At 50.8% G+C, this 12,118-nt stretch overlaps 1 protein-coding gene across 1 annotated transcript in view; it reads right to left on the reverse strand.

Moving 5' to 3' along the window:
- TUBGCP4 (tubulin gamma complex associated protein 4) overlaps positions 1-12,118 on the reverse strand; it is a 22,208-nt gene that overhangs the window by 6,993 nt on the left and 3,097 nt on the right. The window contains exons 4-15 of the mRNA XM_015410397.1: positions 9,827-9,880; positions 8,894-8,950; positions 8,496-8,575; positions 7,982-8,183; positions 7,487-7,652; positions 3,834-3,958; positions 2,859-2,909; positions 2,640-2,745; positions 2,370-2,477; positions 722-860; positions 313-490; positions 7-84 (exon numbers count right to left, since the gene is read on the reverse strand). Of these exons, the coding sequence (XP_015265883.1) occupies positions 7-84; positions 313-490; positions 722-860; positions 2,370-2,477; positions 2,640-2,745; positions 2,859-2,909; positions 3,834-3,958; positions 7,487-7,652; positions 7,982-8,183; positions 8,496-8,575; positions 8,894-8,950; positions 9,827-9,880 (1,344 nt within the window). The remainder of the gene's footprint in view (positions 1-6; positions 85-312; positions 491-721; positions 861-2,369; positions 2,478-2,639; positions 2,746-2,858; positions 2,910-3,833; positions 3,959-7,486; positions 7,653-7,981; positions 8,184-8,495; positions 8,576-8,893; positions 8,951-9,826; positions 9,881-12,118) is intronic.

A 12,118-nucleotide genomic window follows, 5' to 3' on the forward strand; every position in this document is an offset into this window, starting at 1 on the left:
GTGTGCCAGCCGTATGCTCTCAAAGTCACGGGTGGAATTAATCTGCTGCAGGAGCTGTGCAAACTGAGACTCTAGGACATCCACCTGGAAACAAGGAAGCCAGAAAAGGAAATGCCACCTTTGTCCGGGCCACGGGCATCTCGGAGGGGAAAGGGAGAGTCCAGGTGAAGGAACAGGAGCATCAGCAGTTCTGGACTGGAGCTCTAAAGGGTATCCAAAGAACCCAAGAGAAGCAACAGAGCACGAGAGACGGAGCCTGTTTCCTGCCTGCCGATCCTCCCAAAGGAAGGCGGGGCCGCCCAGCACCCTCACCTGCAAGTAATACTGCAGGTTGTCCACGAGGAAAGTCATGTGATGCCGCATCCGCCACTTGATTGCATCGGTCCGACTGGACTCCAGGCCCTTGCACTGCATCTGCAGGGCCCAGCAGTGCTGCAGCTCAGCCTGGACTCGCCGCACACTCAGCAGGTACTTGAACACAACGTTGTACCTGAAGAGGGTGCAGACCGTGGTTGAGCCAAGCCCTTGGCAAGGAGCCCTGGCAGAAAACACGGACTCTGCACAGAGCAGGGAAGCCTCTCCTCTTCCCAGGACACGCCGGGGAGGGGGGTGGTGGTGGTCCCCAGGCCTGGAAACAGACTTCAGCCAGAGCGGTTATTTCAAGCCAATGGCCAAGTGCCACGGCCGCCCAACGGGAGCCAAGGAGAAGTGCAGCACTCACTTTTCCAGGACAGCTGGAGTGAAGAGGATGTGTAGCGGCCACTGGACTTTGTAGTGGAGCCCCAGCGCAGCCCAGCCTGACGTGGGAGATTCATGGGGAGACAATTCTCGAGAGGGGGTGTCACGCGCTTGAGCAACATCTGGAACAGAAGACCCAGGGAACAGCTCTCATTTGAGGCAGGGTGCCTTCAGGTAACAGGGTGCAGCCCCAGGCAGACTGCTGGAACTGATCTGCGGGGGGTGGGGTGGGGGGAGGGAGTGGGATTTTTCTTACCATAAATTCCTGTCTTCAGGAGAGACAGGAGGGTATTCTGCATCCTCTGGGATGGCCCCCTCCGTCAGGAGGAGGGCAGAGACGGCTTATGAGAGAGGAGGACTCCTCCTCCTCCTCCTCCATGGAGAATTGTGACTCTTGTTGTCTAGACCAGGAATAACCTACAACATACTATTTTGATGATCCCTTGATGGTGTATGCGCAACAGTGTGGCAAACGAAGCCCAATGGGTGCTAAGTGTAAGCAAGGGGATGCACTCTGGGAACCCCGACTATATGCCGATGGGGTCTCAACAGGCCAGGACTGAGAAATATCTGGCCGCTGTGGTGGACAGCTCAATGCAAATGACAGCTTAGTGCTGTGTGTGGAGGCATGTCCAGGATTATTAGGAAAGAGACTGAAAGTAAGGTGATCAGTAGTGCAATATCCCTGCACAGACCTATGGCATGGCCTTATCTGGCATTGCTATGTACAGAACTGGTTGCTGTTTCTCAAAAGAAATATTGCAGAGCTTGGAAGAAGCACAGAAAAGGAACACCAAGATGATCAAGGGGTTGGGGCACCTTCCTAGGACAACAGCCTTTTCTTATTTCAGGGGGTGGGAAAAAGACTAAGGGGAGGGGGAACAGGACGGAAGTTTGTAAAACTATATCTTGGGTAGAGAGAGCAGACAGAATTTTTTCTCTTCCATAATATTGGTACTTGTGGACATCCAGTGAAATTAATGAGCAATAGGTTCAGGACAGATGACAGAAAGTAGCTTTTTTATTTTTAAAAACTCGTGATTCCCAGTGAACATAAGAATGGCCGTGAGCATAGATGGTTTGAAAAGGGGATTCGACAGATCCACGGAGAGGGGAGAGGGGAGAGGGGAGAGGGAGAGAGAGAGAGAGAGAGAGAGAGAGAGAGAGAGAGGAGGTCCACCCCCAGCTACTGGCCATGGGCAGTCAGGGGAACCTCCACAGGCAGACGCAGCAAACCTCTGAATCCCAGGGCTGGGAGGCAACAGCAGGGGAAGCCTGACCTGGTTTACCGGCCCTCCCTGGCTGCGGCTGCCATCTGTGTAAAAGCGGGATGCTGGACTCGACGGGCACAGAGCCCCCTCCTGCTTCTACCGGAGAACCACTAACAGGACTGGGCCGAATCCCTCTCATTCCGCAGCACAGCCACCCGGCGAGCAGCCCCTGCTTTACAGCCGGGGGCCAAGGCAGAGGAAGGGCCACTTGCCCCGCAACCATCCAGCTGGGGTCTGGACTCCAGCCCTGCGGACGGAGGGGGACGGCCCCTTCCCTGGCTCTGATGGATCCCACAGCGGCAGCCGAAGGTCACAAGGGCCAGGAAGACTCTCGGCGCGGCTTGTGGCAGCCAGACCCACCTCTGTGCTCCTTTCCATGGTAATGGATGGTCAGGTGAAGGAGAGGAAGGAGGTTGTCGTCGTCCAGCAATACTTTGTGGGCCGACTGCTGGAAGGCCACATTGACGTCTGCGGGACAAAGGCAGAAAAGGCCCCGTCAGCAGGCAGGAAAGCCCCCTGGGCGGCTCTCCCGGCCCTGTAAGTACCGGGTCATCCGTGGCTGAACGGAGGCATCCCACGGCATAGACAGACAGCCCAACCCCCCCCACCGGGGCCGTTTCTGACCCTCACCGTGCTCGGTCACTGCGCTGGGAGGGGTCTTCAGCATCTGCTGCGCGGTGTCAATGAAAGCCTGAAACAGCTCTCCTCTGCCCAAGAGATAAAAGTCTTTAATAATCTGAAAGGGAAGCGAGCAACACCGGAAGCGTCAAGGTCTCCCACCGAGTCTCCCTCTCCAGCCTCTTGGGGAAGGAGGGGACGTCCGAAGTCCAGGAGGGAGTCTGTATTTACCTTCAGCTGTCCTATCAGGTCTGATTCTTCTACCATCAGCTTCCATAAGTGCTGAAAAGTAAGAGAGGAGGTCCATCGGTCTCCCAAGCCAGCTGAGAGGGGAAGCCGCCTCTTCTCCCCAAGAGGAGACAGACAGACAGGCCCGTCAGAGGCTGCCTGCTGGCTCATCAAGGTCAGTGCTGTCTACGGAGACGCTCGGAGCTGGACTGGGGGCCTTCTTGCGTCCAATGCGGATGTTCCGATGTTCTGCCGATGAGCTTTTAACCCACCCTGGGGTTGCCAGCCTCCAGGTGGGTCCTGGAGACCCCTCAGAATTAATAATAAGAATATCTGGATGACTTACACCCAAGGAAAAATGGTTGCTTTGCAGGGTGGACTCTGGGGCATTATACCCCTTCCCTCCGCAAGCTCTACCCCCAAATCCCCAGCTAGTCCCCAACCTGGGAGTTGGCAAACTCACCCCACCCCCTTGCCTACCAGCACACGCTCGGTGCGCGAAGTCTTCATCTATTGCATGAGCCAGCTGTGCCCTCAGTGGCCATCTTCCCCCCAGCGGTGTTGCTGCAGGGGGGGCCTCCTGAAGGCAAAGCTCTTTCTCTCCTTTTCCCTTCATAATACCAGAACTCTGGAAGCTGAAGTTGCACTAGATCCAGAATGGATGAAAGGGAACACGTCCTTACCCCACAAGTGACTAAACAGTGGGACTCAGCCCCAGGGAGGGCCTTAAGAGGACCTTAGAGAGATTCGCGAAGGGCGGTTCCATCAACGGCGGCTAACCAAAGAGAGCCGCACGGAGTTTGGAGCCACTGGGCCTCTGGGTGCCGGTGCTCGGAGGCAACGTCAGAGGGGTCAGGCCTCAGAGTCTCTAGGCCTGGTCTGCTGGCTTCCCACGTGGCCCGCTGTGTGAAACGTGGCCCGCTGGGCCGGACGGACCCCTGGCCTGCTCCAGCGAGGCTCCTCTGCCGCCATGCTGACCTCGGCCACAGTGCTCCGGATCCAGTCAACCACCGACTCAAAGTCCACCAGGTTGAAGACCGGCTGCTGCTTCAGGCGGTGCAGCTCTGCAGCAAAGGTGTCTTCCTGGTTCTTCAAGATGGACCCTGAGGCACAAGGGAAGGGCGGGGTCTTGTCAGCAGCAGGGGGGAAGGAGGGAGACCCACACCAAACCGACTGCTCCGTCTCACCCAATGACCGGTGCCTCCCGGAGGACGCGAGGCCAGTCCTATGGAATGGGGCCCCAAGAGCAGCAGCAGCAGCAGCAGTATGGGTGGGATGCCAGAAATGGCCAGCACGGGTGGGGCCTCAGCCGGAGTCCCGCCTTTCCTCCCGAATACCTCGAGGCAACCAGCGGCGAGAGGCCACGGCCGGTGGGGTGGGGAACTCTGAGGGGGACTGAAGGGGAGAAGCTCTGAGAGAACAGCCTGAGGCCCTGGCGAGGGCAAAAACAAGACAGCTGAAAGGCTTTAGATACCCAAAGAGAATGAAAATGGGACCGGGCAAAAACAAGCACGTTGGCAGCAGATCCTGCACAGATAACTGGAAACACCCCCCCCCCAATGGAAACGGGGGGTCAGCAGCCGAGCTCTGCTGGCTTTCGGTTTTCAGCTGATCGGGCATTAACCCCAGGAGCGTTTGCTCTTCTCCCAGCTGCCTCCTAGAGCCCCTCTTACAGTACAGCCCCAAGACTGCAACGCATCTGAAAACAGAGCCTCTTTTGAGCAACAAACTCTGTGTGTGTGTGTGTGTGTGTGTGAGGGATCAAGAGGGGAGTGAGGCGGGGGAACCAGAAGTGCCGTGGCGAAGCGGGTGGCCTTTTTGGGATGCTCCTAAACCGGCTGCTCCTTGCTTGCTCTTTTAGGGCCGCCCGCTCCGCTTGATCCCCAGGAGAGGGGTTGAGTAGCAGGGGGCTCATTTTGGCCACCCCCGCACCAGGCAAATGCGGGGGTGTGACCAACTTTGCCCCGATGCTGGAGCGACGGAACGGAGCGGCCAGAGGACGAACGGGAGCTGAGTGAGTGTTGGTGTGTTCTTTGTTTTTGGGGGGGAATTTTTTGTTGTTGTTTCTTTCTGGCAAGGTTAAAAATGGATGGAAGAAATTGGCTGGTTGATATGGAGCATTATTAGAACTTGAATTAATTAAATTGAACTGGATAATAACAATGGCGACTACAGAGCGAGAGGAAGAGGAAATTGACGAAAACATGGAGGTAGGGGATTTGACTGTTGAGCAATTCCTGAGAATTTTGAGAGAAGGTATACAGAAAGGCTTCGAGGTTGCTTGTGCAAGGGGACTGGGAAAATCAGATAATTTACAAATGGAAACAGAGATAGAGGAAGAACCGAGATATTGTACCCCAAGTGCAGAAGAGAATAAGGAGGTTTATCAGATATTACATGCCAATAAAGGTAACTGGACTGGACTGGTTTATCAAACGAAGGTGTACATAGAGACTCAGCCTCTGCCTGATAAAACAGTGAAAAAGAACTTAAGAAGAACGTCTTATTCAAAGATGCAACAGTTAAAACGAAATGTGCAAAAACTCTAAGGAAGGAGAAAACTTGAAAAAAGAGAGCCAAAAGACGTGCATGGAAATTTAAAATGGAAAACAAAACACTGGAATTAGAAATGCTGAAAATTAAAGAGGGGAGGCCAGAAAAAAATTGTCCACACATTCAAAGAGAGATGTCGACATGCTGATTCAAAAAAATAAAAGGCAGATACATAGGGAAAAAATTAAGTTATATGAAAGGATAGAAATATTTGTTGTCTCTGAGATATGTTTTGCTGGAAAATGACTGTAAAGTATCTGTTAATGGGATATAGTATAGTGAATTAGATAGTATAACAGTGTTTTTAAAAAGTTTGAGATAGATTAGGTAGGAATGAATATTATCTTTTTGGTTTTGTCTTTCATATATTTAAATTTAATAGGGACCAACTGGAGATAATTAGTAAAAATGATTTGAAAACTTTATTTAAAGTGAGCAATGTTAAACGTTGAATTAAGATAGGTATAAACTGACTTTAGCAGAATGTGTAATTTGAATCTTAAATGTTTTTACTGGAAAGTATTTGTTAATGGGGTATTGTATAGACCGCCCGCAGAAAGACCACAATAATGAAGTCTCCGCTTCAGGGTGCCTGTTAGGTTAGTCACTTCCCCCATTGTATGTGTGTGTGGCCTTAGGTAGGAATTGTATCAAATGTATAATGTAAACCGCTCAGAGCCCTTAGGGGGTGAGTGGTATATAAATCGAAGGATATATATATCTATATCTACACACACACACACACACACACACACACACACACTTAAATAGCTTAACAGTGGTTAAAAATGTTTGAAAGAGACTAGGTAGGAATGAATATTATTTTCCTTTTTTTTCTTTCCTCTTGGTTTTGTTTCTCATTTATTTAAAGCCAACAGGGACTAACTGGTACTAATTAGTAGAAAAGACCTGTAAATTATATGTAAAGTGAGCAAAGTTAAACCTGGAATTAAGATAGGTATAAACTAACTTTAGCAAAATGCATAACTTGAATCTTAAAGGTAGTGGTATAGAATGAGTAGCTAGTTTTGATATCTTATACGTTTATTGTTATGTAATAATAAGCTATAGTCAAAATGATTTGAAAAGACTATTACTCCTGCTCCAAAGTGAATTGGGAAAACTGAATCTATAATCCTAAACATAATAGAATAGTAGAAAATGAAAAAAAAATGTATGGAAATAAGACATTTATAGATTCTGGGAGTAAACGGCAACGAAATTGAGACGTTGTCTTCTTTGCCTTGAGAGAATATTGTTGCTTTTGAATGGTGATTTGAAAAATCAATTTGTAATGCCAAATTCAAAATCTGTAAAACTAATCTGAACAAAATGTTAAACAAAAGGGGAAATCAAATTTGTAAGATGGTACTAGTAGCCGAGTGTGTTTAGTAGTGAAATATTCTAAATGTTTTCCATGTTAGATTGTGTTATCATACAGAAAATATTCCTAATCCATGTTTGTATGTTGGTATTATTTTATATGTTTGTATTTGTGATGATGTATGTCCATATTATCTTTAAAAACCCAATAAATATAGAAAAGAAAGGAGGGGAGTGAAGCGGACGATCGGAGGGACTAGAGAGACTAGAGACCCCTCCCCTCCTGGGCTGGAAGCAGAGTGAGGGGCTGTTAGACTGTCCTGCAGCAATCACTGGCCAGGTCGGGAACCCTTCCTGTCTCCGGAGCACCTCCACCAGGCCCTGATCTGCGGGAGAAAGCACTCACCCATGGAGGACAGCTCCTTGCACACACACACACACACACACACACACACACACACACGGAGGAGGGGGAGGGGGAGAGATGGACGGGGCCTCTTTCGTGATTTGCTGGCGCCCGGGCAACACCTGACTCTGCCAGAGTCCCCAATCTCTGCCCAGCTGCTTCCTGCTCCCACTGAGGGGCCCACCCCCAACGGCGATCACACCCTCCAATGGGAGCTCTGGCTCCACTGTGCCATCGAAGTGCAGGATTGCGGAAAAGACCCACGCTCACAAACGGGCCCCTCTGCATGAGGGGGCCAACGAGGCAACCAAGGATTCCTGCCCCAGTCCTCCGACTCGGGTCGCTCTACCTTTTTTAGTCAGGTTCACATTCTGACTCTCAAACATCTGCACGGACTCTCCCACAAAGAGGATTTTCTCAGCAACGCGCACGGGGATGTAGGAGGGCAGCATTTCTATCCGCAGGGAGAACTGCTTTGGGGAAGGGGCCAGCATGTTCTCTTCTTCAATCAGCCGCTGCCACGGCACGGGTTGGACGCGGTGCAGAGGGTGCAGAGAGAGAGAGAGAGGTGAGAATGGAAGACCCACCACGCGGAGGGCCCAAAGTCAAGCCACCTTTGCCAAAGGTCCAGGTCGGCAGCACCCTCCCCGCCAAGCAGGTTTTGTCGGGAGAGAGCAACCATGTGGCCACGGCCAAGTGGGACGATAAGAACCTCCTTCTGGGCCACAAACCGCAGCCTGCCTGCCTGCCTGCCATTTAGGGAGGGCAGGGAGGACACCCACGCGAGGGGACAGAGGACCAGGTTTCCTGGGAAGGCCTGAGAGGAGGGAGGCCGCGGTCTCACCATGTCCTGCAGCTCCCGCAGCTGTTTCCCTGTCAGGCCTCCGATGCCCAGATCCTCCTCCTCCTCTTCAGGCTGGGAAGGGACACTCCCTGAAGAAGGACCCTGCCTGATGAAGAATTCCTCGTGCTGGTCCAGGAGTAACCCGTGCAGCATCCAGGCCGAGAGCTGTTTGTACATGACAGCGTGACACATGGCCAAGACCCTGGAACAGAGGTGAACAGCGACAGCATGGAGGAAGGTTTCAGGAGATGCTGACGTTGCCCTGGCCGCCTCTCCACACTGGACGGCAGACAGGAATTCCCACGTGATCCGAGGGCTGCAGCCAGGCCAAACTAAGAGGGACAGGGACCTCCGCAGAGAGCCATCCAGGGAGAGCAAACAACGTGACAGGCAACAGCGGCACTTGCAGGAGATGATTTCGCTGAGGGGGAGATCCCTGCAGCCAGAAACCTGGCCACCCTCCCCAGCCTCCGCCTGCTCCCCGCTCAGCCTGATCTCAGCAGAAGCCGCTTACTGTTCTAGGGCGCTTCGCACAGGGGGCAGGCCACCACGGCTGTAGCAGTGGACGATCTCCAGGATCTGACAGCCATGAATCTGCAAAGGAAGCAGAGCCATAAACATCTTAGGTTCTGCCTGGTCCAATGCTGGCGGGCCCTCGGGGGGGGGGGGGGGGGGGGGGAGCTTCAGGAGGCCCTCCGGCCTCCCCCCTCCTGCCAACCTGGAAGCAGGGGAAATTATCTTAAACTCCTCGATTCCAGTAGGCTGAGAAGAGCCAGCACCATGTCAGCTACTGGCAATATTTGTGCTGCCTCAGGAAGCCAGCCAGCCAGCCCCTGCTGGTGAGGATACTTTGTGCTGCTTCTGCACAAGAGCAAAAGGTGGAAAGAAGCTGTCTCCGTTAGGAGGTGGTACCTTCTGGGCCTTGATCTGCTCCACGACCACCATCAGCGAAGGGAAAAGGAGCTGGAACTGCAAAATCAGAAGGAGGAGGAGGAGGGCTCGTTACAATGGATGTGTGTGTGGGGAGGGGGATTACCAGCCAGGGAAAGAAGCAACAGGTAGAGCCTCACCAATCCCGGCATCCCTAAACCTGGAGCACGCTGGACCAAGGGAAGGGAGGTTTTGGTGTCTGCCCCGAGAGGAGCAGAGGCACACTCCTCTGCCTGCCTGCCTGCTCCGGGATTCACCCAAGGCTCTCAGTCAGCACCGGCTCTTCTAGGTATCCAGCCGGTGCACGTGTGGAGGGGAAGGTCTCTGTCCTCCACGGAAGTCTGGAACTAGGCTGGACTTGCAAACAGGCAGAACGTATTGAGATATATGTCAGAGGGATAGAGGTAGCAAGCAGTTACTATAGATCAGTTTGATCTGTTTGTCAGACCTAGCTGTCATGCTAGTAATCATGTAATTACAGCCAGGTGTTTTCTAGCAGGTGTTGCTCTTTCAGGTCTTGTTAGAGCTAGCAATTACATCACCTTGTTAGAGATTGGCTGGGGTTTAGCATAATAGCTATCAGCTTAGTAAGCTGGAGGGGACTCAGTTCTCATAGACTAAGGCACGACATGCTGTTCAATAGCCTGTAAATATCTCTGTATATATTCACTTTTATAACTATATAAACTCTCTGGGCACCTTCATAACTGGTCAGTCTCCCGCTTCTTATTTACAACACCCAATAGGGTTATGGGCCCAGCTGTGGTAGACTGTACTGGCTGGTGGAGACTTTCTACAGAGAGTTATTGTTGAGAGTAGTGAACAGAGATAGATGAGTAAAACCGGATTGGAGAGTTTCGAGGACGGCGTTCTGAACTGGTTGACAACCCCTAACCCTAACCCAATAGAACGTACCTGGTCCAAGGAATAGTTCACATGGGAAATGGTCAGGTGAGGATCAGCCAGGAACTGCCAATAACAAAAGGAAAAGAGAATAAGCTTCCTCTCCTGGTGAAAGATACAACATTTCCAGAAACTCTGGAGCCATATTTTACCATATTTTCAAGGGGGTAACTGCCTGTAGTAGCAGAAGTGAATTTGAGTCCAGTAGAACCTTAATGACCAACAGCATTTTGAATGATATAAGCTTTCATGAGTCACCTGAACTTTGACTCAAAAGCTTACAACCTTGACATTTTTTGATGCTACCAGACTCAAATACAGTTAATTAATTAATTTATTTATTTATTATATTTGTACCCCGCCCATCCCGCGAGCGGGCTCAGGGCGGCTAACACTGTGGTTAAATTTTACTAATTAGTGTACTTGTGGAATTTAAAGTCTAAAGCAAAATTGCAAATATACCCAAGTACTCGAGAGAAAAAGCTACAAACTGCTGTACCCTATGCTAACTTTGCACACACACATCTTATGTTTTGCCATGTAAGAGTTAAGGAAAATAAAAGCTGAAATTAGACAACTAAATTTACAGTAACCAATCTGGACAAAATCACTCAAGTCACAACACATAGGACTATCAGCATATTTCGATATCAAGTTAAATTTTATAGCCCTGATAACGCTGAACTCTTTAGTCTATACCTTTATTAACTATACATTTTGAGTAAGAATAACCGTACCTTAAAAACTCATCCCCAAAATAAAAATATGTCACAAGAGTTTCTTGGTGCTCTCCTTAAGTCTCCTAGCATTTCCACTTGGGGGGAAAAATCAAGCCCTCAAAGGGAAAGAACACAAAAATATTTTTTCTGCCCCCCCCCCGGATGTTACCCATGACTCCATCAGTCTGAAAATCCTTCAGATACGTGCTGGGGTGGGAGAGCCACAGAGGCCCTCCCTCCTGCAGCAGCATGTCTGGTGCCTGACTGGACTCCATTTGAACCAGCACTTCTCCTTCAGGGGTTTTCCCTTTTTTTTGGGGGGGGGGGGAGGTCAGAGGGGCCCCACTGCTGGACCTCCTCCTGATGGCCCCTGGTGTTTTTGGCCCCTGTGTGACACAGAGTGTGGGACTGGATGGGCCATGGGCCTGATCCAGCATTGGCTTCTCTCTTGTGTTCGTATGCCAGGGCCCCGCAACTGCTTCTGCTCCCGCATAGATCTGCAGGCACACCTGGTGTGCTGTCCTGTCCTTTGAATTCCTTCCGAGGAGCATGTCCCAAGCTGCCTTCATTACCCAAGAAAAGGACCAAAGACTAAGACCTCTATTATGGCATTTGTGTTCATGGGCCACTTAATCTGATGCACAAAGCAGCTATCCTGGTGCCAAGATAAATCTTTCTATCTGAAGGCAAACAAGCTCCTCTAGAGTCGACGTATGACGTACAATTATCATTAAATGTTATCGCAATTTGCTGTTATTTTACTGGAGAACAGTAGGAGTGCCTCCTACTGGGGGTCTGGTCTGGGAAAAGGCTAAGGTTATACCTATTTTTAAAAGGGGGGGGGGAGATGATTCAGGAAAGATTTTAGAACAGGTTAAAAAGCGGGTCTGTTTGTGAACATTTGGAGAGACATGACATGATTGTTAAATCTCAGCATGGTTTTCTTAGGAGTAGATCATGCCAGACCAATCTGATTTCTTTTTTCAACAGTTACTACCTCGGTGGATCAGTGGACTGCTTTTTTCACCTGCAGATCACATCAACACCAGTGCCGAGAGGCAATGAGTCTCCTCCCCCCTCAGATGCCACTCCAGCAACTAAGGCTTGGTTGACACCGCTCGGCACCAAGTGTACCCCTTCCCCAACCCACCCACCCACCCACCTGAGGGAATGGTGAGCCCTTCATCCTCAGACTGCTGGCTCTCACTGCAACCTCACCACCAACTCGCACTGAACCCGGCACTCTGGTTGGAACTTTACCAACAGAAACGGAGGAACACGCACACCAGGGAATGAAGGCTGCTGAGGGAATATCAGCGTGGCTTCTACAAACAGAAGTCCTGCCTCATCCACCTTTTGGAATTCTCTGAGCAGGTTAGCAAGGGTGTTGATAAAGACAATCCAGTAGACACTGAATATTTGAATTTCCAAAAGGTTGTACCTCAGTAAAGCTTCACAGTTAGGGGAACAAGAGGATAAGGTCCTCTAATGGAGGAGGAGGAGGAGGAGGAGGAGGAGGAGGAGGAGGAGGAAGAGGAGGAGGAAGAGGAGGAGGAAGAGGAGGAGGAGGAAGAGGAAGAAGAAG

Source organism: Gekko japonicus, unplaced genomic scaffold, assembly GCF_001447785.1.
Source record: "Gekko japonicus isolate JY-2015 unplaced genomic scaffold, Gekko_japonicus_V1.1 scaffold1830, whole genome shotgun sequence".
Classification (NCBI taxonomy): Eukaryota; Metazoa; Chordata; class Lepidosauria; order Squamata; family Gekkonidae; genus Gekko; species Gekko japonicus.